We start from the raw sequence: 25417 nt of genomic DNA, 5'->3' as shown, positions 1-25417 counted from the left end.
GAGGCTTTGAGTGAAGAGCAGAGGGGCAGCTGGTGTCCGAATCCGGCTAAAGATATCTGATATTATCCCAACATACCAGAGACAATGAAGGATATTAGATGTGACATAAAATGAAGCCACATGACAAAATGTCCTTTTGACATTGATGTGCCTCTCCTGCTTCTTGTAGAAAGCATTCACACTTGAAGGGCAAATACCTGCATGCTTATCCAGTAAGACACACTAAATACACCAGCAGCGTGCACACGCCCTGCAGTGTTCTGTAAACATGACTGACATCCTTAGGCAGAATGGATAACACAAGGAGAGGCTGTTCTTCTGCAAGAACACAGAGCTTCCTTGTGACTCGATGCATTTCTCTTGCTTTGGCTGTAAAAGAAAAAAAATCTGTTAATAATATTTTGGCAGGAAGTTGAAGCTTGTTGGCATGGAAGCCACTTCCTGTGTTGTGGAGTTTGTGTGAGTGTGATTGCTCCAGTTTTTGCCGCATTTTCAGTCTTCAAAATAGTTGCCTGTTGTTTTTGCACACTGGGCTTAAACACACGCATGCACACTAATATGAAAATGCTAATTATCAATGGATTGTTTTGGTAGAATCAAGGTACTTTGAATATTCTGAATTAAAGGTAGTGTTGGTGTCACCCAATCAATTGATTTTCATTCATTAATTTTCTAATCCGTTTTTTCCCTTTCGGGGTCACAAGGCTGCTGGAGCCTATTCTGCCCTCTTGCAGGCGAAGGCAGGGGACACCCTGGACAGGTCGCCAGTCTGTTGCAGGGTCACAGTCACACGCACACTCACTCGCATTCACACCTAGGGACAATTTAGAGTGACCGTTTAACCTATGAAGCATGTTTTTGGACGGTGGGAGGAAGCCGGAGTCCCCGGAGAAACCCCACGCATGCACGGCGAGAACATGCAAACTCCACACAGAAAGGTGTTCTGTTTCAGGTCCCCCAGGCAGGACTTGAGCCAGACTTGTAACAGACTTGTGAGGCAAGAGTGCTAACCACTGCGCCACCGTGCAGCCCTCAATTGCATTCCGTGATCTGAAATTGCATAATTACAAGAGAAAATAAAAATACTAATGAGACATTGAGGAAAAAGTAAAATTTAGAAAAAATAAATGTCCTGATGACAACAAAAGTGAGTAAAATGGTAGGAAAAAAGTTTGGAAGGGATAATAATAGATGTGCAGCTGTTAATGTAGAGTTTTAACATTACAGGGTTCAATAATGTCTTCATAATAAAAGTCTGCAAATCACATGTCTGTGATATCAATGAGCTTTCTAGTATCGGGCATAGACATATTTTTAAAAATCAACCACTTATGGAAAAATAGTTAGATGGCTAGATTGTGCAAATTACTCTATCTGGCAAATATATTAGCTCATTTGTGTTTGAGAGAACTCTCTCTTTAGATCACATGATTTGGAAACAGTCCTGGAATCTTCCAAGTTATTTGTGCTACTTCTTGCTGTAGGAGGTGATGATGCTATCTTTTTTTGCCAAGCTTACAAGTAATTAAATAAAAATCTGCATCACAACAATTCTAATTTATAAATGGATATTGATATTTTTTTCTGTTTCCTTTTAAATTGTCCTCAGTTTGGTGTCAAATCTTTTTTGTTGAAAGATTTGTTTTACCTTCATTAACCTAAAAGACTTAACTCAAGGCAAGTGTTTTGAAATCAAAAAAGTTTGATTTACAGCAAGGTGATAGAAAAATGTTTTCTTCTCCTCAGTTTGACATAAACCAATATGTGGTTAAAAAGCTGCCTTGTAAAGCAGTTCACCACCATTCCAAAGTCTCCAAAGGTGTTTTTTTGGTCAACCAAGATTCTAGTGTCATCTTTTATTTTTATTCTCTTAAATTTATTCTTAAGCTGATTTGCAAAAAAAAAAAGCAAATGGACATTTCATGATATGCATTTAGCCTCCAAATGACTTGGAAACTTTAATTATAATAAAATGTAAAAAGGATGTTCAGCAGCTGGGAGTTTGCCTATTGCTGAGGAATCATTATTATAGCTTTACTATTTAGATTATGTTCTCCATGCTAATTTTTTTCATATTTGTTTTTTTTCTATGGAAATATATCCTTCTACTTGTTTTAATTGTATAAATAGTGAGTCGTTTATTTTCTTTTGTTTTATTTTCTTCACCCAGTTCTCTTTGCCTTAAAGAGTTGTTTTGTGTGTGTGTGTGTGTGTGTGTGTGTGTGTGTGGGTGGGTGTGTATGTGCATGTTTGTTTGTCTTTCCCCAATGTTTGTTTAGGAGTTTGTGAAGAAAGGCAGTTCCAAAGCTCACATTCTTTGTTTATCACAAAATGCATTTATAAGAAGCAGTCGGGTCAATTTCTAATGGCAGGGAATCAATAGGTTTCTATGGAGAAAATGACTGCTGTAAACAAAGTCACCAATAGGTGTCGCTACAGACAAGCCTACAATTGAAAATCTTAAGACATTTGTGTTTGTTCTAATAATTAGTTAAATGATTCAGATGCCAACTTGGAATTATTTTTTCTAAAATTTATTTCTATATTTAAAATTCACAGGTTCATAAATACATAAACAAACAGGCGTACATATTTTGCAATTTAAGATACGGCTTTACAGAAAAAGGTTTTTAAATTTACAGTTTTTCATTTGCAGATACAGTATCTAAGGTTTTAATTAACCTTCCAATTTAATATAATTCAGTTTTCATAAAGTCTTTTCAAAATAAATGTCTGTTCATCCTTTTTCAGTTTAAGTTTTCATGATGGTTATTGATAAACAGATGTAAACATTGCTTACAAGAGTTTTATTTATTTTTTTGGAAGATATGCAGTAAATTTAGCTAATAATATATGAAATGCTGCTGTAAATAATATTCTTCTAAGATGGTGAAAGAACGACTTATAAAATGTTTAGAGATGTTTTTCATGTGGCCTAAAGGTGTTTATTCCTGCTTGATTGGGCCTACTCTGTTGATACCGGAACACAGAAAGGGTAGACAAAATTCGTGAAGCTCAAAAACGGTTCTGGTCTCTATCGTGTAACGGAAACGTCCAAACAGCTACCGCCTAAAGTTTGAGTTCTCAAACAGGAGTTGGGTTCGTCCCATTCCCTTGACGTATTTGGTTGCCGTTTTCAGTCAATCTTCCATCATTTGTTGCCAAAAACCGGAAGTTTATGCGCACACCTTCAAAATAATAAACCAAGGTGGAACCTTTGTGTCGTAAAATATCCCAAAATAGAGTCTTAAGCTTTTATTTTGATATTCACGAGCGGATTTTTCGGGGAATTGTACCGTCAAGCCGCACAGTCACACTCTTCCTCAGTTGAAGGGGAGCAGAATTAACTTTCCCAAAGAAATGACATCCAAGTATACTTCGCGGCGACGAAGTTACGATCTCCTAGCTGCTCAGATCTCAGCTTTGTAGAGTTTATGGCGGATGGGATGAAAGCGCGATTCCAGCGATTCGCCTTGTTTAACAACAAACAAGAACAGAAAGATGTAAGTGAAGTTATACGCTGTTTGGTGCGCGCGTGCCATGCTAAGTCGTGTACAGTACTAGCTAACGTTTATTGAGGCAGTTAGATGTAGAATAGAATAGCGGAGCCTAATTTGCCTGTTTTAACTGCGCTGTGGAGGTTTAGCACAATCGAGACATTAGCTATAAATTTATTGGTGGAGCTTTTTTGTGATAATTTTTTGCTACCAGTTTTTTTATGGTCCATAATGGACTTCCATTTTTTGAAAGTGGTTTAATTGACGTTACTAAGGGTTTGCTTTTGGGCCGGATATGTTTGTTTGCTCCATTGAGACAGTAGGGTTGTGTCCTGCCGCCTGTTCGTTCTGATGCTGTTCTGGATTAACTAAACTTCCCCAGACATTTTTTGGACTAGTTTGGACTAGTACTGCTACGGGTTTATATCGGTTCCGAATGGTTTAGTCACACTAAAACTCTTGTTGATTTTTTTTTCTCCAAGGAACCTTGGTAATCGATGCATATGCTGACCACCACAGTGAGTAAACACAGGCAATGATGGGTGGAATTACACATAGCTTGAGTTATATAGTTACAAGTTAGTCCAAAGCAGACTTTTAGTTCATTATTAGTAACCTTTCTGTGTGATTACAGTCATTATGCCCCTCCCCTTTTCAAAATCTGTTGATAAGCAATAATTAATTTGTCTATATTACATTATGTGGTATTGTGTGTTTATTTTATTGTACGAAATAAGGTTAATTTTAATGTCTATAGAGTAATTTCATGGGTTTTCTTTGCTTTTATTATTTTTAAGGCTTGTTTTCTGAAGAAGTGCAGTCTAAATGTAACAAAAACAAGGCCCTAATAAGTCTTTTAGTGTTGTAGTTCTGTGAACACAAACCATATAAGGTGTATGTGTTGCAGCATGCAGGTGAGTCATAGTTGTTTCATTCCAGGAGCTTTTGCCAGAGGTTTACTCCTGGAAAAAGGAGGCCAAGTGTTTTGCACTGTTTGTTAAATGGTCTGAGTCAGTTTTTTACTCCATCAGCCTGTCTTTTTTAGGTGCTTCAATGGTCTTGATCTTAGACCTATGCTGTTTCCTTTTTTAGGTCTGTTATTTTCGACATTGGTTTGTGTGTGAATGTGTATGTTTTTCTGAGCATATGAATAGATTATAAATAGCATGACAGAGGAAAATATACACATGTATTTGCAGTCATTTACCAATACTTCAATTATTATGGAATCATTTCAAGTAGGTAACTGAAACCTTCCGGATATAACATTTTGGGGCTGATCTTTAAACCAAGAGCATTTTTCATTTAAAAAAAAAAAGACATCGAACAAGTCTTGTTTTCTCTTTTGGCAAAGCATTTATTTTGTAAATCTTTGATTTTGCATGCCTTCCTTCCTGTGTTTTTATGCCCCCTCATGTGACACTGTTGGCTCTGCAAACTCAAGTAAGATGACTGGGGGAAATTTCCCCATCTTTTTATACCTGGCATTCCTGTTACTTCAGCTGTTTTCTTTTATGTGAAATTAGGTGTACTCCACACAGTGGCTTTTCTAAATGCAGGATTTACCATGGCTTCACTGCAGTTTAGTAATGTCAGTTTTTTTAGACCTTTATGGCATTTTTGATTTTTTTTTTTTCTGGTTTATGGTTATTCCCCACTGCTGGATTGTCTTCCCTTTTTGATGAGTTTGGCAATTTAACTATTCTCTTCAGTTTAATGTACACTGAACTTTGAACTTGGCTATGCTTCACAACACTCAGGCACATGATCAAGGGGGGATTTTGTAAGCTTGCTTTTACATTTTCGGTCAAGTTTTTAGGAACTTGCATATTTTGTCATCTGCTATATTTTTTTAAAGTTTTGGCTTTAAAATCAGACGGAGCATATTTTATTATCTTTGGTATTAGTTTAGGGTTTGAAATTGGAGGTTTTCTGTATCCTTTAGGTGTCTCTTATGTTGTGTAAGATGCATAAAAGCAGCCACTTTACCTGCCAGGTAAATACGCAAAATTGCAGTTTGGAAATTTCCAGAACAAAAGCATGACTAAAGCACTGCCAGAAAAGGCTCTGTGTGAAGTTTTCTTTCTTTTTTGTGCTTTTACTTCAATAAAACACTTTATTTCAGCATTGCCGCAGTCATACGATGACTTCAAAATCTCTCTACAACTATATATGTTTTAACCCAAAATTGTTCTTTGTTTTTAATGTATTTTCCATTCCATATACCCTCTTAGGTTTGTGCCTCCATTTATCTTTTTGCTTCAGTTTTATGTATTAAAGTGACTATTCGCACATGCGGCTGAATGTTTCACCTGGCCACACTTATTTTGAATGCTGATAATACTGAAATTACTTAAAACATCAGGGCTACGTGGCTTGATATAGCTGCGCTTAAAATATTTGCTGTGCCACTTGGTAACCAGTCCTATTCATGCAATTACCCTTTAAAATATGTGCGACAAAACAAAATTTTGCCTTGGACACACTTAAATTATGTGCGTGCAATGCTGACTCCACGTCTGGCCAAGAGAAATTTCAGTCAGTTTTTGTGCTTGTTCGCACTTAAAAACGTGCGAATAACATCAGCCTTTATGTGTTCATCTTTAAAATCCATTGACATTTAGGATTTCCATGTAGGTGGATCATCTAAACAGCCAGTTTATGAGAAATAAAGCGTCCTAATTTAAGAATCCTGCATCCTTGCTTCTAAAGACCCACACAAATGCAAAGACAATAGATTTCTTTAAATTGCACATTTAGGAGAGAAAATAAGAGAAATTTTTACATGTGATTTAGATTTATTGTTTTATTTTTTCTAGTCTAAAAAGTTGCTGAACTGCAGAATACAGTCAACTCCTTTAATGTAGGTTTTGAATGTGACCCAAGCTGTTTAGGAAACTCTGCAAATTGTCCTTATTTACTTCTCTAGTCCTTCAGCCAGATGGAATAAAAAGGTTCAGAGTACTGAAGGGTTGGAAGATGGAGTGCATGCATAGTATCAGATGTAAGCAAGTCTAATACTGGTACCGGTATTTTATATATTTTAAGATTTTTTTAATGGATAGTAATGGACTAATGAACTACAGTGATAGAATGTGGAAGAGAACCCGAAGAGCCTCTGAGCCCAAATTGGCACTGAAACTCCTCTTTCAGACATTTACTGCTTTCTGTCTGTTGAGAGAAAATCTACAGAGAAGCTGGATTTCAGCATTTTGAAAACTTTTATCAAGGTTTAAGTAAAGAATATTGTTGTATTTTTAAACTATAATGCTTATTTAAATAAAATACAAAGTAAAAAACACACAAAATGATTCCCTCATGGGATCTTGTCTAGTCTATTTACTAATTCGGGCTGCATGGTGAGGCAGCAGCACTCTCTGCTCACGTTAAGATGGCCCTGGTTCAAATCCCAGCTGGGATCTATCTGTGTGGACTGGAGTTTGCATGTTTTCCATTTGCATACATGGGTTTTCTCCCATAGTCCAAAAACACTTTAAAGGTTGATTGGTCACTCAACCAAGTGTCCCTGGGTGTGCATGTGTGAGTGTGTGTTGGAGTAATCATTTGCCCTGCGACAGACTGGCGACCTGTCCGGGTAGTACCCCGCCTTCACCCAACAGTAGCCGGGAGAGGCTCCAGCAACCCCGTGACCCCCAAATGGGGTATAGCGGCTTTAAAAAGTGGATGAATGGGATGATGAAAACCTCATTTTCAACCCTAAAATGTCTGTTAATATGTGTGCATCAATGGTTACTCTATGACAAGTCTGTCTTTGACAAACATAAAATCGTTCTGTTAAGTCATTGTCACTAGAAAAACAAACATTCATGTTATATTTTTAATAAAGTTTACTGACTAGTAGCAAGGAAATGTTTAGTTTTGTCAAACAATGTGTGGAGTGTCAGATGGCTACTTCTCCTTTTTCTTGTTTAACTTCCTTCCTTTAAAGGCCGACATCACCGTGGTAATCCTCAGTTCTGTTATGGTGAGGATGAGGTATATGCTTCGAGGCCTCCTCTATGGGTGACAGAGGTGTCAACCTTCATGTGATCAGCTTGAGTTCAGTGCAGGATATGGAGTACGCTGTTCAAAATAGAATTGAGGTCATTTACTGACATTACTTCACTTTATTTCTGTTGGGGGGGAAAAGGAAGTGAATTTGGGAATTTTCGTTTAATGAGACATTAATGAACAGAGAAAAGTTTTTGTCGTCTCTGGTCTTGAAAATGCCAAGATTTCTGGGGGGAAATAGAAATAAAATCTTCTCTAAGTCAGTATTCAGTCCCGAGCCCAGAAAGGGAGTTAGACAATTAAACTGCGACAGGTGGGGGGTTTCAAATACAAGTGTCTGTTGTTATTGGAAAGATGGCAGATTCCACTCATGTCAGTGTGATTAAAACCAAGTATACACTTGTGACAAAGTGAGAAAGCTGGCGCCTGGGTTGTGCTGTTGTGTCTAGCAGCTGTTGAGCAAAGTTTGAATTTCAGAATAAGGCTGTCTCTGAGGGTATGTGTTAAGACGGTAACAAATGCATTTCAAAGAAATCAAGTTTTCTAGTCATCCTATATGCTGTCATTTCTCAATGATGTATAATTACTGTACAGGTTTATTCTTCAGTTGTTCAGCACATCCGAGTAGAACATGGTGCATTATAGCTTTATTTAAATTTGTTTAGCAACAGGTTTTGCTGTTGGTCTGATGTGGGACTTCAGCTCAGGATATCAGCCACAGGCCACAAATCTTTGCATCCACATATTTACCGTCAACAGAGATGTTAATCAAAAGTGCAGCATTTCTTTGTAATTAAAAGGATATAATTATGTTATTTATAGCATAGGTTTAGGCGTTCATATCCTTAAGATTAAAAAAGGACAGAATATTGATTGTTCTTCTGACATCCATTTCCAGGAAAGTTGGTGTCTGGAAATAATGCAGTCTATGCGTCAGGCAGAGTCTAGGCTGAGCTCACCTCATTTTGAGGCAAGACCCGGCAGGAAACAAATGGCTCCTGCTCAGGCATCTCACCTAAAGACATCTCAGATGTTACTCAACCGCTACTTCTGCTGGGCTCATTGAACTTCCTCTGTTTGTTGCTAAAGCTGAAGCAAAGTTTCACGGAAACCATAGGAGAAGAATGCAAAGCTCTCAGATCCTATTTTTTCTTTATTTATTTATACAAATATATGTATGTTTTTGAGGAAAAGAAGATATTTGAGTCCATTGTGTTCATTGAAACATATAGGAAGGGATGAGATCAAAAGATCTGATGGTTGTGGTTTGTGGTGTAACTTTAAAGACCCACTGAGATGAATATCATAGTTTTGGTGTTTTTATCATGTTCTTGTGGCATTTTTCAGATAATTGGAGGTGTATATAAAGAAAATTAAGCTGAAAACTGCATTTCTGAGTATTTCTTTATTCTCGTTGGAAATCAGGAGCAGACACAAAGAAATGCAGTTTGACAAAGAGTTTATTTGTGATGTAGAAAATACGCTGGGCGGGCCAAAAGCCTCCTGCTCTAAGCTCTCAGCAATGGGGAAGGGAAGGGGGGCAGGGGTTGCTCTGCACCAGCCCGCAACTCAGACATGAATTACTAATGAACCCCTGCTGCTCTGCAGAAAGTGTCCTAGAAAACGACAAGGGCTTTTTGAATTTTTCTAAAAACAGCATAATCATAATTTAAAGACCACTGGGAACGCTTTTAGAATAGCTCAAAAGAAGATCGGAGTCAGGTCTTTCAGTTATACTACTTACTGTATTTTTCTTGATGGGGATGAGTAACATGTCATTTATCTAAATCTTTGCCAAACTCACAATGTATGTAAAGTCTAATTAAATGTATTCTCATCTGTGTTGTTTAGAGGGGAGAACTGCAGACGTCATTCCTTAGAGGCAGTCTAGAAGAAATACTTCCTGAGTCTCTGTTATGTGACCTAGATTCATTTGTTTTTCTTTCTTCAGTCAGTGCACAAAACACAGTAGGTTTATTCAGTCTGATTTTAAACTGTAATTTGAATAAAGTATCAATGATCCAAACTGCAGTTACTGAGAGACATCAGGAAGTTATTGCTCGCTTACCTGAATTTTTCAATCCAACACAGAAGTTGAGTCTGACAGTGAGTTTGTCAGACTCAAGAAAGGGAGGCATTAAGATTGTTTACAAGTGTTAAAACACCCATGTTTAATCATGTCTTTGTACTGAATATAAGAGTTTTCTATAAACCCAAAGTAAATGCTGGTGGAGGGTGACTTAAGGTACAAGAAAGGATGAGTTAAAAAAAAGGGGGGGGGGTCGAGTATGAGTACAAAGACCTCTTTCACATGAAAAGTCGTCATTCTGCTTCTTTTCAGCATAAATGATGTCACAAGGTCTGCTTTGTTCCACAGAAATGCTTGATAGTTTATGTCAGGGTTTCTTCTAAAAGGGTCCTGGAAAGTGTATGTTTTTATGCATTTTGGTTTTTGTTTGCCAGCAGACATCTAGACCATTACTTCTGCTAGAGTGAGAGTGTAAACAAATTATTTTCTCACAAGTTTATAAAACACATTTTACTTGGGACAAAGTACTTGTGAGAATAAAAAATTGTGAGAATTCATATATTGTAAAAAAAAAAAGCACAAAACATTTTCAATGAGGAACTTGTTTGTTTTAGGAACTCTTTATTTCCTTAATTAATGTTCCTATACAAAAAAGAAGCAAACATACTTTTTCACAGTAACAGTGCAGAAAGAATGACTGTAAAGAGTCTTACTCACCACATGCATTGAAATATAGATAGTTTTTGTAAACAGGATAAACTAAAAAAAAAAGGGAGTTGTTTTAACAACTCAATAACAAGAACTAAAAGATTTTCACAGTCTGGATGATTTTGAAGTCGTTGAATGTATAGAAATGAAAACAAATCATTATTTTTTTTTAAAGTGAACAAGTGGATATTGTAACAAAAATGTAAAAGGAATGTATTTTTGATGGGTATCAAATTATTCTGCATTTGTAAAAAAGGATACAATTGGCGCATTTAATAGAATTCTGCTTTATTTACGTTGTTTTCCTGGTTAGAGGTATTAAAGTCCTACTCCATTAATCTTTTGAGCAATTTTAAAAGCATTCCCAATCCACTTTTAATTACGATTATGCCGTTTTTAGCCAAAATCAAAATGATATGGTTTCTGTAGAGTGGCAGTAGTTTATTAGAAACCTGCCTCAGAGTTGTGTCCCGTTAGCACAGAGCAACCCCACCCCCCCTTCCCCTCCCTGTTGCTGAGCAGAGCGGAGCAGGGAACCTGTGGCCCGCCCTGCATATCTTCTAAATAACATACATTTTTTTTTTTCAATTAGCATTTTTTCCTCCACTACTTATTCACAGCGATTAAAAAACCCAAAATTGCTCATGAAAGCATTTTTTGATCGTGTAATGTAAAAATAAAAAATACATGTAAGTGATCATGTAAAAACACTAAAAACACAATTTTTATTGTAGTGGCTTTTTAAATAAACTTTATATATTTATATTTGTTATAGTTATACATTTGTCATTACATTTCTTTAAACATTACAGCAATCACAACAGTTTAACAAATGAATGTGTTCAAGTTATAAATTGAGTCATTTAGTCCCTATGAACTTTTCTTGCTGTCTCTCCAGGTCCCAGAGATCATCGGTACTTTGAGGCAAGCTAGCAAAAGCTCAGCACGCAACAATGACATCACCCCTTTTCCCAGCCAGGCCTCAGGTATTTCTGGAGCCAGCGACTCCTCTCTTTCCACTACATCAAGCTCCTCTGCCACTGTTTCGGCAGTGTCTCCAGCAAACTTTGCCAAAAAGTTTGAGGTACTCTTTTGTGGCCGAGTGAGCGTCGCTCACAAAAAGGCCCCACCTGCCCTCATAGATGAGTGCATCGAGAAGTTCAGTCAGCTGCATAGCTTGGGCAAAACGGATAAAGGAAACAGTGGTGGGCTGGTGGATGGGCTGAAGCGGGCCCTGAGCTTCCAATCAAATGGACTGGGAGGTGGCGCTGTGGGTAATGGTGCGGAGGGGAGCTTCAACACTGGGACACGTCCGTTGTTCAAGAAGGAGCCCAGCTTTCCCAGCCTGCATGGTCTGGATGAGAATGGTCTTTCCCCAGAGATTTCTAATGCCAACACTACAGATCCGCATACTCTCTCCACCAAGGTCCAGCCCAGCAACCTACAGGAGAACCGGACCATGCTGTTCACGGTACTGTTATTATTTTCATTGAAAATATCCTTACTGAACAGACATTTACAGACACATGCGTAACATTAACCAGATAACTTGATGTTTACATTATTTTAAATGATTTACCTCATTATATCGATAATATAAAACTGAATTTTCAAAATAAATGGCAGAAAATAATCCTAAAATAAAAAATGTCGTCTATGATACAGATAATGCAGATAATGCTGTAATAAAACTGCTTTGTGAAAATTGAGTTAAATACTGTCAGTGGGCTGGTGCAATTTATACTGTCTGAGATAATACCAGCCATGTTTTCATCAGGCTGCATGGTGGCATTGTGGTCGCCTCACAGTGAGAAGGCCCGGCCCTAGAACAAATGCGTGGGTTTTCTCCCACAGTCCTAAAACATGCTTCACAGGTTAACTGGTATCTCTGAATTCCCCCTCGGTGTTTGTTATATGTGTGTGGCCCTTCAACAGACTGGCGAGCTGTTCAGGGTGTACCCCATCTGAGTAACCCCATGACCCCAGAAGGGATTCAGTGGGTTCTGAAGATGGATCGATGGGTTTTCATGATAGAGAAGAGTCAATGTTGAAAACCTGATAACGAAACAGATAGTCCACTTCCACATTAAATGAGTAGGCTGCAGAAGCTCAGCATGATTATTTAGTTCCTGTAACGGAAACTATTTAAATAGTGAGGAAGTAGTTTAGTTCCTCAGGTAAAGAAGCCTACAAAATAAAAATAAGCAGAACAACGGTTGCAGCAGAGTATTTTTTGAGGAAAAGACAGGGTGATGATAGTCTAGAAGTACAATTTTCAGGTAATGTGAAGCTCACGCGGGAAAAAACCGTGACATAAAGCACCGCTGGTCTGGGGCAGCCAGGTGACATCATTTGGATCGTAGGTGCAACAAACTAGGTAAAACTTTTTTTACATTTTTTTTCCCTCCTGATTTGTCATCAATGAAACAAACTTTCTGGCTACGTCTATTCATGCAATTTTTTGTTTTAAAATAAAGCCTTTATAGAAGAATAGGCTTTAACTGTTTTAAAGTCAACAGGACATCGGCAACAATTTGAGGCGTTGCAACTCATGCCTTAAGACAAATTTCTTCCCATAGATTGAACAGATAATCGGTTCAAAGTAAATATGCCTTTAAGGAGTTATTTTATTCTTGGTTAAATGAAAAGCACAGAAGTATTTGTGACCCATTGACTTTATAAAAGACAAGCAGTTGCACAAAAAAGCCATTAATCCTTTTTGAGTGAAGCCGGCTGGCATGCTTGGTTCACCACCTGCACATTAATGAATAGCTCATTTTGTTTATTTTTAAAGAGCAACAACTTTATCTCTCAAATTTAAGTGAGAACAACTTCAAATAATTGAAATATCAAAGTGTTTATTTCAGGATATATTATGTTGGTCTATCAGATCTGATATGTTTTATTTAAAGCATTTTTCTTTAAAAAAAAATGTTAGTTTTTCTTTCATTGAGGGAGACGGGCAAAATAGAAAAATCGGATGATTTTTTTTTTTAACGTATATTTCTTTAATGAAAAATGATCTCTTACATCAATCACCTTTTGTCTTAACAGACTTGTCCCCTGTCAAAATAAATGACTCAAATTTCAAGGCTTTTCATTGCACTTCTCTGGAGTTCCAAAGTGCTGTTTTCACAAACTGTGCTGTTACAGTAAACGTTTCCTCAGCAAATGAATCAAACTGATAGCAGCTCACCATTTGCTGACTGCTGCCCAAACTGAGCGTCACCAAAGCGCTCTGGTTAACCTTTACTCGCTTCCACTGGCATTTTCCAACAGCTATTTTCCTGTTTGTGTTCCAGACTGGAAATGAGGATCCTTTTTACAGGAACCACAAGGATCTATTAATTACTTACTCAGCAGACTGAGGTTTTTTCTTGACACCCGTGGTTCTCTCTGCCAAGTGACTTCATCCATGTGACATTACTGGTTTTTTTTTTTTTTTTTTTTTTTTCTGATGTAGCCTTTGAAAAAGCCTGTTTTCTCAAAGGAAACTTTTGTTTAGTAATGTAATAAAATGCATCCTATCACAAATGTTTAATGCAACAAAAACTGAAGCGACTTCATTTTTTAAAATCAATCTTTTTTTCTCAAATTCGGTCAATATTATAATTTCTGCTGTTGCTTGGTGCTTTAGGTGGGCAGGTCCCAGATCTACTTGGTCAGTCCAGATACTAAGAAAGTCGCCATAGAGAAGAGTTTCCGAGAAATTTCCTTCTGCTCACAGGTAGAGAAGCAACTTTGCATTAGAGAAATGTACCATTGCATTTGTATTTTATTTATTGTTTAAAAAAAACTGACTGTGTTTTCCATCTTTCAGGGGATTCGTCATGTTGATCACTTCGGTTTCATTTGCAGGGAAACGGTAGAAGGTGGAAACGGCCACTTTGTGTGCTATGTGTTCCAGTGCACTGATGAATCACTGGTAAGAGGTTATACCAACTATACATTCATCTTTATCTTCTGTATTTGAAAGCATAAACAGTCTTTGAGCAAAAACGATTGAATAGTAATGTGGCTTCACATATTTCTTTGTGGCAATAAATAAAATTGATTTTGGATGAGTAAGAGTTTCAAAATTCTTCTTACCCAATCCAATCACAACTATATATATATATATATTCATTAATAAAAAGTAAGAAAATTCATCATATCACAATCAATAAAAATGAAAACTTAATTCACTCTTCTTTTTTTTCCATTATGCATATTTTATTTACTGCATTGTAACAAAAATGTAAGGTAAGACACAAAGGATTAAGCCCATTTTTATAGATCCATTCTTAGCAGTAAGTCAGTTAATATTTAAAAAAAAAACATATTTTTTTAAGGATGCTTTATGCAGCTTCAACTCAAAGCTACTTAAATGCAGTTTTTTTGTGCTGATTTTGATTTTCAATTCAGAAAGGATCACAGCAATTATTGCTGTAAATAAAGAACTCCAGACCATCTGAGATGTGCTGTAAAAGTTGCAATTTTAAGTCTTTAAATAATAACAAATTTTTAATCAAAACCTGACTCATTTCTTATTTTTGACCAGTGCAGAAGCATAGATAAAACATCTAAAGCTGTGTTTGGTGCTGCTATTTTAAAAATAACTAAACAGGAAAAAAGAAAAAAAAACTACAACAGCCTTAAGATAAAACTATTAAAATGCAACATGGTAACAAACAAACGCTTGTGTCCAGTATCCAAATGTTTAGGTGAAATGCCTCACCTTTATTATTATTAATTTTTGGTAAACTGTTGCCCAAACCTTCATAACAAGAACAGAATGTTTCTCATAGAAATTCTGTTCTAAAACTTGTGATCATATCTTACCAAGTCCTGTCAGCCCTGATGAATAAACAGCAGCGTTTACTTCTTATCTTTTTCCGTTGCAGGTTTCAGTGAGGCTTCATTCTTTCTCTGGGCGTGTTTAGCCTGATTTGCACCGATGACTTTTGTGTGTTTTGAAAGCTAAAACTTTCAGGTTTCTTCGTAAAATTGCAGACTAACAACTTTTTGTAGGAACCTTTCCATGGAGCTTGATAATGTCAATGAAGCTTGTGGTTTGACAGAAGTTGCCCGTAAACACATCTTTATAGTTAATCTAAAGCAAAAAGGTTTTTGTATGCCTTAGGATTTTTCTCTTAGAATAAAAATAAAAGTAACACTTCCTAGAGGTTTTTTTTTTCTCTCTGAAGACATTTTATTGAGATGTTTATGTTTAGAAATTATGCTGTTTAGCCAGGCTAAGCTGTCAGGGATAAAGAAAGATGTCAGCACAAAAAGTAAACATGACAACATTCTTGCGTAAAGCGTAGCTAGACAGCTCTCTCTGTCGCATTTCCTTTTACAATTGCGTTTGTATTAGCTCTGGTATTTTCAAAACATTAAAAGACAAACAGACCATAAAATAAACCACCAGAGCATCTGATCTTCAAGAAACGTTCTTTTCTCATTTTGTTTCACTGTAAAATGTGGGGGAAAATAGTTTTCTGCTTGTAGTATTTGTAGAGCCTTGTCACGGTTTCCTGCACATAGCAGTCTAACCTATTGCATTATAATTATCTGTATTGTTACCCAACCTGCAGTCAAATATGAAACTGATAAAACTTCTTCAGCAAAGAGCTGAAAAAGTAAACACAAAACATGACAGAAGAAACCTCAACGATAAAAGATATAAATCGGTGTGAGAATGTAACAAAACAGAATTTTTAGGTTGAAAACTGCTGGAGAGGCTGCAATTTGATTCCTATGAAAGGTGCTTAAAGCAAGATCCAAATGAATAATTGAAACCCTTAATGAAGTTATACCTCCTTTACAAAATCTCTTTCATTTGTTATCTAAATGTTAAAAACTACAAAAGCATGTTAGAACAATTGTCTTAATTTATATGTACAATAAATAAGATAATGTATGAAAACCTTCAACAACCTTCTCATTTGCATTTTTTTTCCAGTGGGACAAAAGGGAAATCTGTATATTTGAGACTTTGTTCATCTGTGTTCCCCTCAATTTGTGTGCCAAATGCACCAAGTGGGACTGGAAAAGTCTTACTATTCCTCCCCACTGTCAGCTTTTATTACAATCTAATCACTATATGGCTATTGAAAAAAACATTCTAAAGATCACCCGGAGAGTGTTCAAACTTTCCCTTTATGCCCTTCTAAAGGGTTTCCCTCATCGTGTATTAAATGAAAAGAATACATTTATATTTTTTTGTTGCTGTACTAGCACAATTAAACACATTCCTGCATGTACACATTTACACAATATCTTTTTCTAATTTGATTTTCAAAGGTGGATGAAATCATGCTGACTTTGAAGCAAGCATTCTCCGTTGCAGCCCTGCAGCAAAATGCAAAGACCCAAAGCCAGCAATGTGACGTCTGCCCCATGCAGCAACTCCACAGGCTGTGTGAGAGGATAGAAGGTAGTGCGGACTCCATTGGTATGACCACTATTGCTTAAGACTGTCTTTGACAGCCTTTCATTAACCTTATGTCAGTTAGTTTTCTTTTTATTATGTATAAGAAGTGAATATATTTTATTTATGATTGATGTATATTTTATTTAATATTATGATGTTAATACAGCAGTTTTAAGTGCATGATGTTTCCATCACCTAGATTTATAATAAAATAACAATTTTCCTGCAAAAAGAGCCAGTTCTATTTCTGGAGGATGTTCTTAGCATTACTGTTACAAAATGTAACGAGATGTGAGAATCCGTCTGCCACAGATGTAACTCTTAAGACTTCTTTTTCTTTTTGTTTTTTTGTTTTTTTAAACTTGTCCTGTCCAACAGCTGGGCAGGCAGATGAGAACTGAGGGCCTCTTGTGTTGGACATATTTTATCTTAACATTAGGGGTTATTAATCTTCAGACAAACCAAAGGTATGTCTGAATAAACCCCTTTTGTAATTGAGGCCAAACTTTATTAATTTCGACCATGTTTGAAAATCTTTGGTGTTGGACTGGAAGGAAAAGGAAAGAAGGGAAGAAGAGAGAGGGACGCTAGAGAGAGGGATGTTAGAGAGGGGGGGGGGGGTAGGAGGGTGATAATAGGGATCCGAGTCGACTTTCTGTTTGCATGCACGTGTATGACTAGCGAGTATTTAGGATGTATTTTGCCACTAAATAAATTGGCTGAGACAAAAGAAGACTACATTTGGCTTATCATGTTATTTATTTTCAAAGGTCAAAACCCGTCTAAAACAAAGTTGGAGCTTCAGAGACACATGGCCTCTCTGGACAATGAGGAGCAAGCTCAGATCTTTGAAAACACTATGGTACGGTGTTCGTTTCTGTAATATGGTAATCTGTTTTAAGAGCAAGGGGGCAAATTCCTGGAAGGATCTTTTTGGTGACTACCAAAAGAAAACAAACCAGTCAGTCAGCAATTTGTTGTGCGTAACTGACTCAACATGGAACCACAAGGTGTTTATGTACAGTTCACAATCAAACCATCTTCTTTCTTTTTCATGACCCATCTCTGTTCATGACCTGATTATTACTTTTATTTCTATCTTCAGTCATTTATTTTTCTTTGCTTGTACTATTCCAACATACATTTGAGCATTAAGATTTTTTTTCTTTAAACAGAACTGACATCTGCTGGTTTTGCAGATAAACTACAACAGGACTGATTGAGCTAACAAAACTTTCAGTTTTAGGTTTCAGTGTCCAAAACCAGATTTATCTTAAAACACAAACAATTCCCCATAAAACATTTTCTCCAAAAGTTCAACCTGTACAACAATAGATAAAAGGAAGTAGAGATTTAAACGCAAATCATTAATTATAGCAGCCAATAAATTGCCCAAAGCTAAGGATCAACACAGTAATCTAGTTTTGTTTTTTTGCAGTAATATCAGTATTATTTGCATTTATACTAGCCCCTTGATACCTATTTATGTAAATATGCATCAAACTACTTTGGCTTCAAAATTACCTTAATTTAGCATCTACCTAAAAGGGAAAAAAAACATGGTTCTTTCATAGCTGGAAATAAATTTAGTAGTTTAGCCTTTTGTACTTCACATTTAACATTTTTAATGTTCAAAGCCTTTTTATGATTGGATCATACAAGTTTTTATAATAAAAAAATGTTCTTTTGTGTTCAGCGGGCTTGTCCTAAAAGCGATCAAGAAGAAAATGAGTTGGTGATGGTCTCCCTTAGGAATCTCTACGAGGAAAAACAGAAACACCATCAGCACACAGTTCCTGGAGAAGCCAAGCAGGTGCATCTTTCCCCCCAAGATGTTTTAAATAAGTGCACAAAACAGATGTTAAAAAGATATTCTTTATATTTTTAGGGCAAGAGACCCCTTCTTGTCATTGGGAGATTATGTGACCATGTTTTTTGAGTCCATTTGTTGAAATGCTCATAGGCACCTGAAGATGCAGCTCCAGCGGCCCAGGAGGCTCCACAGCAAAGCAGCAGTCGGCAGCGACTTGAACAGTTTAAGACTCGTGCCAAACGCTCCCTCACAGAGTCTCTGGAGGGCATCTGGAAGGTATTTTATCCACTTAAAAGTGAATGAAATAGAACACATTGCTGATTTGTCTGTGTGGAAATGACTTAATTTTAACAAACAGACTAAGAAAATATTAAGATTAAAGGAAAATAGAAAAAAAATGGGGGGGGGGGGTAATAATTGATTCTCAACTAACTCAGAACATCCTAATAAAAGATTAAAGGCTAGAAGGTCTTGTTTTCGAATAAAAAAGGTTTTGCATAACCTTTTTTAAAAGATTAGTTTTACTGCCATACGTGTTAAAAAATGATATTGAGAACAAAATAGACAAAATATACAGAAACTAAAAAGAATTAGCATTTTATAATATATAGCATTTGCTGTTTAAATGCAATCCATGTATTTAAATGTTATATTATTGTGAGTTCAAATCACTATTTGTCTTTTTTGCATGTTTTGCTGTAGTTGTATCATGATATTCCTAAAAGGAGGCACTTGCCCTCATCTAAACAAATAACTGGTTTCATGTCCAGCTGCTCAGTACTACTATTATACTTTAAGGGCCCTTAAAAAGAGATCAAACTTGTTTATTTTTGGTGATGTTTCATTGTTGAAGTTCAAAGAACAGATTTAAATGTTGAGGCTTAAATATACTTCCTCAAATGTATGACATTTTTCATGCTGCTGGATTCCTTCCATTGTTTTACCACCATATAAGTTTATATTCCTGTTAAAGAAATAGTTTGTTTTTCATTTTTTTCACCTTAATTACTGTAACTCAACTTGCCCTGAGGTTGTGTGTTGGTTATGAAACACCCTAATTGGTCCACACTGCATGATGGGCGTGTCCATAACCTTGGCGTGTGTCTTTGGCAGGGAAGCAGCAAGGCCAAATCTCAGATGGACAACAGTGAGGAAAGTGAGAGCAGCTCCTCCATTTGTACTGTAAGCAGCAGCCAGGACCAGCCGTGCCTCGATGACCCCTTATGTACGCCCCCTGCCTTAAGACCCACCAGCCCCCTCAGGTAAATGCAGTTCATTACTTTAAATACCAGCATAAAAAACATACCAGTTTACATTGTTCTCCCACGTTTCTTAAATCTTGAATTTTCCTTTTTTCTCTCTTTCTGTATAAATGCATCAATGCATCAAGTCTGGATTTATCTAATACGTACATGTGTTTTTTGTGTAAAAGTTCTGAATATTTTGATACCATTAAGCTTTTTTATCAGAGAATAAAGTACTTGATGGTTTTCACTGCTGAATAACTGGTGATTTAACATCAAATTGATATCATTTTCATTTCATTCATTCATTCATTTTCTACCGTTTTGTCCCTTTCTGGGTCACGGGGCTGCTGGAGCCTATCCCAGCCACTTGTGGGCGAAGGCAGGGGACACCCTGGACAGTTCGCCAGTCTGTCGCAGGGCTTCAATCACACACACATTCACTCTCACATTCACACTTACGGACAATTTAGAGTTTCCAATTGACCTATGAAGCATGTTTTTGGACGGTGGGAGGATGCTGGAGAGAACCCACGCATGCAGGGGGAGAACATGCAAACTCCACACAGAAAGACCCCCCATTGATGTTCTGTTTCAGGTCCCCCAGCCGGGATTTGAACCGGGGGCCTTCTTGCTGTGAGGCTGCACTGCGCCACCGTGCAGCCTAATAATAATAATAATATTATTTTATTTTTGTAATTCTCCCCTTTTTCTTTAGATCCCACAACTCAACAGGTGACCTGAAACGACTCGACGGCTCACCTACCCCGTTACCTCGCTCCTCTTCCCCCTGTAATGCTGAACAACAGGGCTTCCGTCGGCGGGCCAGCACCTTCAGCCATTCCCCCTCCCCTTCCTCAGTCCACGAGGACTTCCCGCTGCAGAAAGTAATACACACAGGACAGGACCCGGGTGCAACCACCAAACCCAAGCTCGTGCGACACTACTCTGTCAGCACCGACTCGCCTCACCAGAGCAAGTAAGTCGTGTGTGTTTGTGCGCATGCATATAAGCGTTTCTTAATGTTTTTGTAAGCATGTTTTTATGTATTTAGTTCATATGCTTGCATATTTTTTATGCTTGTGTGTTCTGGTTTAAAAATTAACTAGAAAAAAAAGTAACTGGTAAATATACCCGAGTAAAGATCAACTCTTACAAACTACTGTTTTACATCCTTTATCAATAGTCAAGTTTAAACTGTCTACATTAGGATTTATTCATCCATTTTTTATTGCCAATCCGAACTGCATTGCCACCGAGTTGTGACATTTTTTTTGCACATTCAGTTTGTCTGCACCACCCTGTGAAGTTGTAACTGAGGCAAAATAAGTGTTGGGATTTGCTTTTTTTATATTGTGGACCAGAAGTCTGCTAATTCTTTATGTCCAGCTTCCTGTGAGAAAGTACTTTCAGTAGAAAGTAGTACTATCATTCCTGTCTACTCAATCTTCCTTTTGTTAAGCACCCCTGTAGAAAAGGCTAGAGACAAAATGAGCTGCAAAAAAGCTGAATTGTATGTGCCATACCTACTACCAAGACTTCATTTGTCAGTCTCACTCAAACTTTATGGGCTCAGGTCAGAAAGAAAGAAATACTCAAACTTCAACAGTTCTTTTCTTGGGTATTTCAGAAAAAGAATCTGCTTTGATCAGGAAAAAAAAGATGCAGTTCAGTTTGCATCCATGTGAGGGGGCTATTTCAACAGATTTAAATGTGTTTCCCCAAGGCCTCATTGTGTCATGAAAGGAATGACACATTTGCATATTACCTTGACTGTAGTACAGTTTGTCTCTTGTGTCAGCGCTCCAGCCTGTTGCTGCAGTGAACATAAGTCCTTGAAGCAGCCGTTAGGTAACAGAAACGTTTGTTAGTTGACATTTGTTTTGACAAATATGTTTGGACCTGCACCTAGAAGAGACCGCAAAACTAGATTCTTATTCTAAATTAACTTTATTTTGGTTTTAACTCCAAAAAAAAAGTGATCTCTCCAGTGATCCTCTTTTTCCCTGATCCGTGAAGATGGAGTTTGCTTCTCGCTGTTTCGCATCAACTAGTTTCTGTGAAGGCACGCATGCTCATGGATTGGGTGAGGACATTTGTTGTGCAGAGGCCTGTTGGAACAGTCCTTGATCCACATCGAGAACACCCTGCTTTTCATTTAAGGCCATGAACTTGTTTTCCACTGCGAAAAGACCTAGGGGTAAATTCTACTAGTTACTATTATAACACCATCATTTTCTCTAGTTAAAGAAGAAAGCCTAGGAACTCGAGTTTTATCACAAACTGGAAGATTAAAGAGTTTGTTTTTCATAACTGTCTACTTTCTGAACTGGTTCACCAAAGTTTTCTGTCCTGCATGCGGGTTTCTACCTTTCCTATCATCTAAAAAGCCTGCAGGAACCATAAAAAGACATGGTGCCAACACACCTGGCATTGGATTTTATTGTTGTGTAGTCTTTGTGATGGTTTCATCAAAAGACCTGTTTAAAGAGAACCAGATTAACCAGGTTATATTTTTACGGAGGAGACTATAATACTGTGTTTAACCAGTCTGCATAAAGACCCACTCGGATACAAAAAACATGTTTTTCTGTTTTTATTACATGTTTTTGTGGCATTTCTTTGATGATCGAGGACATCTATCAAGAAAATCAAACTCAAATATGCATATTTTTCTAAAAATTGTTGTAAATCAGGAGCAGACAAAAAAAATGGCATTGGAAAAAAATCTTATTTCTTTCGTAAAAAATATGCTGGGCAAGCCACAATCTCTCTTCTCTGAGCTCTCAGCAACGGGGAGGGGAAAGGGGGGCGGCGTTGCGTGACATCCACAACTCAGAGGGAAATTTCCAATGAACTACTGCAGCTCTGCAGAAACTATGTCCTAGAAAATGAAGCAGATCGTTTTTGATTTTGACCAAAAATTACATACTAGGAACGCTTTTTAAAATAACTTAAAAGATGATCAGAGTGGGTCTTTGAAGCAAAAACTTAGGACACGTGTGTGGTATTTTTACTCTGCACTAAAGTCCTTCCTCTATTATTGCGGTTTGTTCATGTCAAACTAAGAGCAATTCTTAAGCTGCATGTTTGACAGCATGGATTTATGATGAATGAGGTTTCCACACCCGTTTCAGTTTTTTTTATTTCTTCCTTATTATGTGTATTTTATGAATGTAGAGGATCTGAAGAATTTAATTTTGTAGCATGCAGGCAGCACTCCCTCAGGGTAGCAGCTCCACCTTCTTTCCCCATCAGCATTTTGTGGTTTTGTTTCCTCCTTTAAGTTTGCCATCAACACCTCTATTCTAACAAAATAATCATACTTTGGATCTGATGGCAGCTCAAAGGAAAGAGAATGCAAAGTTTATTCTCCTAGTTATTTTTTAATTACATTTTCATAGCTACTCTGTTTTTGGGTTAAAGTCTGTCTTCAGACAAATATCTATAGAATTCTGAACATGAACTATATTCGTTTTTTTCACTATAATTTCTTTTCCCCAAGTTCCACTTTTCTTTTTGTGTTTCTGACCATTTTTTTTCTGTTTTCAAACATTGTCCAGTGCTCGTTTCCCTCTCATGCTCTCTGCGTTTGCACCGATTCTCAGAAATGTCCCAACCAACTCTACCCTTCCTCCTCTTCCTTCCTGCCCTTCATCCCACTCTCCTGTCCTTCATCATCAGTCCTCACCTTCTGCTGGAGCACGGTTCAATAAAAGAAGGTGAGCGTCTGGTTTGCAGCTCAGCTCTCAGCAAGTGTTATCACTGCCTAAATAGTGCTCATGTTAATAATTTATTCCTCCATCTTGCTTTTCCCTGCCTTTGTGTCTTGCTACTGAGCAGAGAAACATTAAAGAGCTGACTCAGAAAGATCATACAGAATGTTTACAACAACATTTAGCTGTGGTCTGATTCAGAAACCGTCATATTTTTATTGATATTAATGCTTTAAATTATTCCTTGTTTGTATTACTTCTCTGTGTGAATTGAGTCCACATTTCTTTTGTCATGCACACCCTCCATCCTCTCTGTTGCCTTCACCTCAGCCCTCTGGGTGGTCTCCGTGCTCGTCTGCACTCCTCCTCTTCTGTTCCTAACTTTCTGAAATTTCAATTTCTGGCTCCCGTTCAAGAAAATGATTGTCCTGAACCAAAGAAAAGGTACAAACATTCACAAGCCAAATAAATATGCAGCTGTATCTTCTTTTGTTTTTAATATTCTTCTATTTTATTAGTTTTCTTTAAATGTATTTTTTTTTCTTCACACGTTTGTCGACTTCAGCGTTGTGACCGCCGTATGCTTTTGCTGCATATGAAACGACATGTGCTGGTGTTGATGCTTTCAGTGATGTAGCAGCTCTCTCTGCACCGAGGGCAGCGTCCGTGGTCGGCCAAAGCCCTCTCCGCAGCCACCGGCACTCATGGAGGCAACAGATCTTCCTTCGGGTTTCTACACCTCAGAAAGGCACAGACAGCAGTGGTAAGAAAACAAAATATTTCACCTCTAAATCGCTGATGTTTAGCTAAACTGCTGGTAATAAGACACACTTATGCTTCACTTTTTCCATTCCTGAAATCAAAATATGCAGCATTTTCTGTTTTTTGTCTCTTGCAGATGTTCATGTCAGAGTAGGAGAAGCACAATTTGTTGTCATTATGGACAAATTTAAAACACAAATTTAAGGCTACGTCCAAATGACCTCACTACTTCGTAACCCGGGTCGGTGCCGGTTTAGCGTGTTATTTTGTTGCAGTGGCGGTGCGCCGCACCACGTGGCAGGTGGAACCCGGGGGTGGGCAAACTACAGCCCGGTGCCCATATGCTGCCTATTAAACTATTTAATCTGGCCCGCAAAACTAGAATAAATTATATAGACAATCTTTATTAATTTTTTGTTTTCCCCATAATTCTGGTGTCTCCCCATAAATGAGGCGCTACAGATACACTGACCTTTGCTAAGATGCAGAGGGTTATTTTGCATTCACGTGGTGTTGGAAGAGTTGGTGTTTTTCTGACGTTGAGTTGTGTTTTCTGAGTCGGACAAACATTTTTTCGATCAATCAAACATGCAGCCTGTCTCTAAGTTTGTGTTTTCATGTTGACGGTCCGTCTATCATCCCCAACTGTCTTGTCATTCAAATCTTCTGCCTGCATCCTCTTTTATAACACCTCCAACCAAAAATACATTAAATCAGAAAAAACATTTTGGGTGATTTCTGAGCTTGATATTAATAAAACATTTATTTTTGCAAAAAATGCAGTTATTAATGCAAATTAAGATTATTATTGAACACAACAAGCCAGGAAAAGCTGTAAGTGAAACTGCTGAATGGCAGGTGTCTTTTAAGGCTTGCACAAGAGCACAGCGGTGCAGTTTCAAAACGTTTCCACTCAGTGTCACTCTTTCATTTGACATATCTTTACTCCTCAAGCAGAAAGGTAGTTAAGTAGACAAAGTAGATCACAAGGTTTTGATCTTCACCCCCAAACACAGAGTTGAGGTTTGATCTCAATTTAAGATGAGTTCCTCGTGTGAACACAAATCAATGAGGTGGCCTGGCAATTTACAGCCCATACGACGACGAGTGTTTTAGTACAAGAGGACGGCTATGGTGGAAGAACGCAAGTTCTGTTCCCGTCCTGTCAGCCCATGTGTCAAAGAGTCTTTGGGCAAGACACTGAACCTCATGTTTCTCCTGG

General features: G+C 37.5%; 1 protein-coding gene across 15 annotated transcripts in view; it reads left to right on the top strand.

The window, feature by feature from the left end:
* LOC101170401 (TBC1 (tre-2/USP6, BUB2, cdc16) domain family, member 1) overlaps positions 1 to 25417 on the top strand; it is a 45913-nt gene that overhangs the window by 3590 nt on the left and 16906 nt on the right. For 2 of the 15 annotated variants that reach the window (XM_023956488.2, XM_023956495.2), the window contains exons 3-14: positions 11144 to 11716; positions 13883 to 13972; positions 14066 to 14170; positions 16531 to 16681; positions 17431 to 17522; positions 18357 to 18473; positions 18624 to 18749; positions 19587 to 19735; positions 20436 to 20696; positions 23326 to 23439; positions 23764 to 23877; positions 24063 to 24196. In XM_023956488.2, the coding sequence (XP_023812256.2) occupies positions 11144 to 11716; positions 13883 to 13972; positions 14066 to 14170; positions 16531 to 16681; positions 17431 to 17522; positions 18357 to 18473; positions 18624 to 18749; positions 19587 to 19735; positions 20436 to 20696; positions 23326 to 23439; positions 23764 to 23877; positions 24063 to 24196 (2026 nt within the window). Of the gene's footprint in view, positions 1 to 3265; positions 3504 to 3979; positions 4016 to 11143; positions 11717 to 13882; positions 13973 to 14065; positions 14171 to 16530; positions 16682 to 17430; positions 17523 to 18356; positions 18474 to 18623; positions 18750 to 19586; positions 19736 to 20435; positions 20697 to 23325; positions 23440 to 23763; positions 23878 to 24062; positions 24197 to 25417 lie in introns of those variants that run through there. The other 13 variants (XM_078943653.1, XM_078943654.1, XM_078943656.1 and 10 more) reach the window with 12 other exon arrangements.

The sequence above is a fragment of the Oryzias latipes genome, assembly GCF_053564925.1.
Source record: "Oryzias latipes strain Hd-rR chromosome 1 unlocalized genomic scaffold, Olatipes_Hd-rR_3.1 chr1_Y".
NCBI classification, from domain to species: Eukaryota; Metazoa; Chordata; class Actinopteri; order Beloniformes; family Adrianichthyidae; genus Oryzias; species Oryzias latipes.
This window is presented reverse-complemented; position numbering and strand designations above follow the sequence as displayed.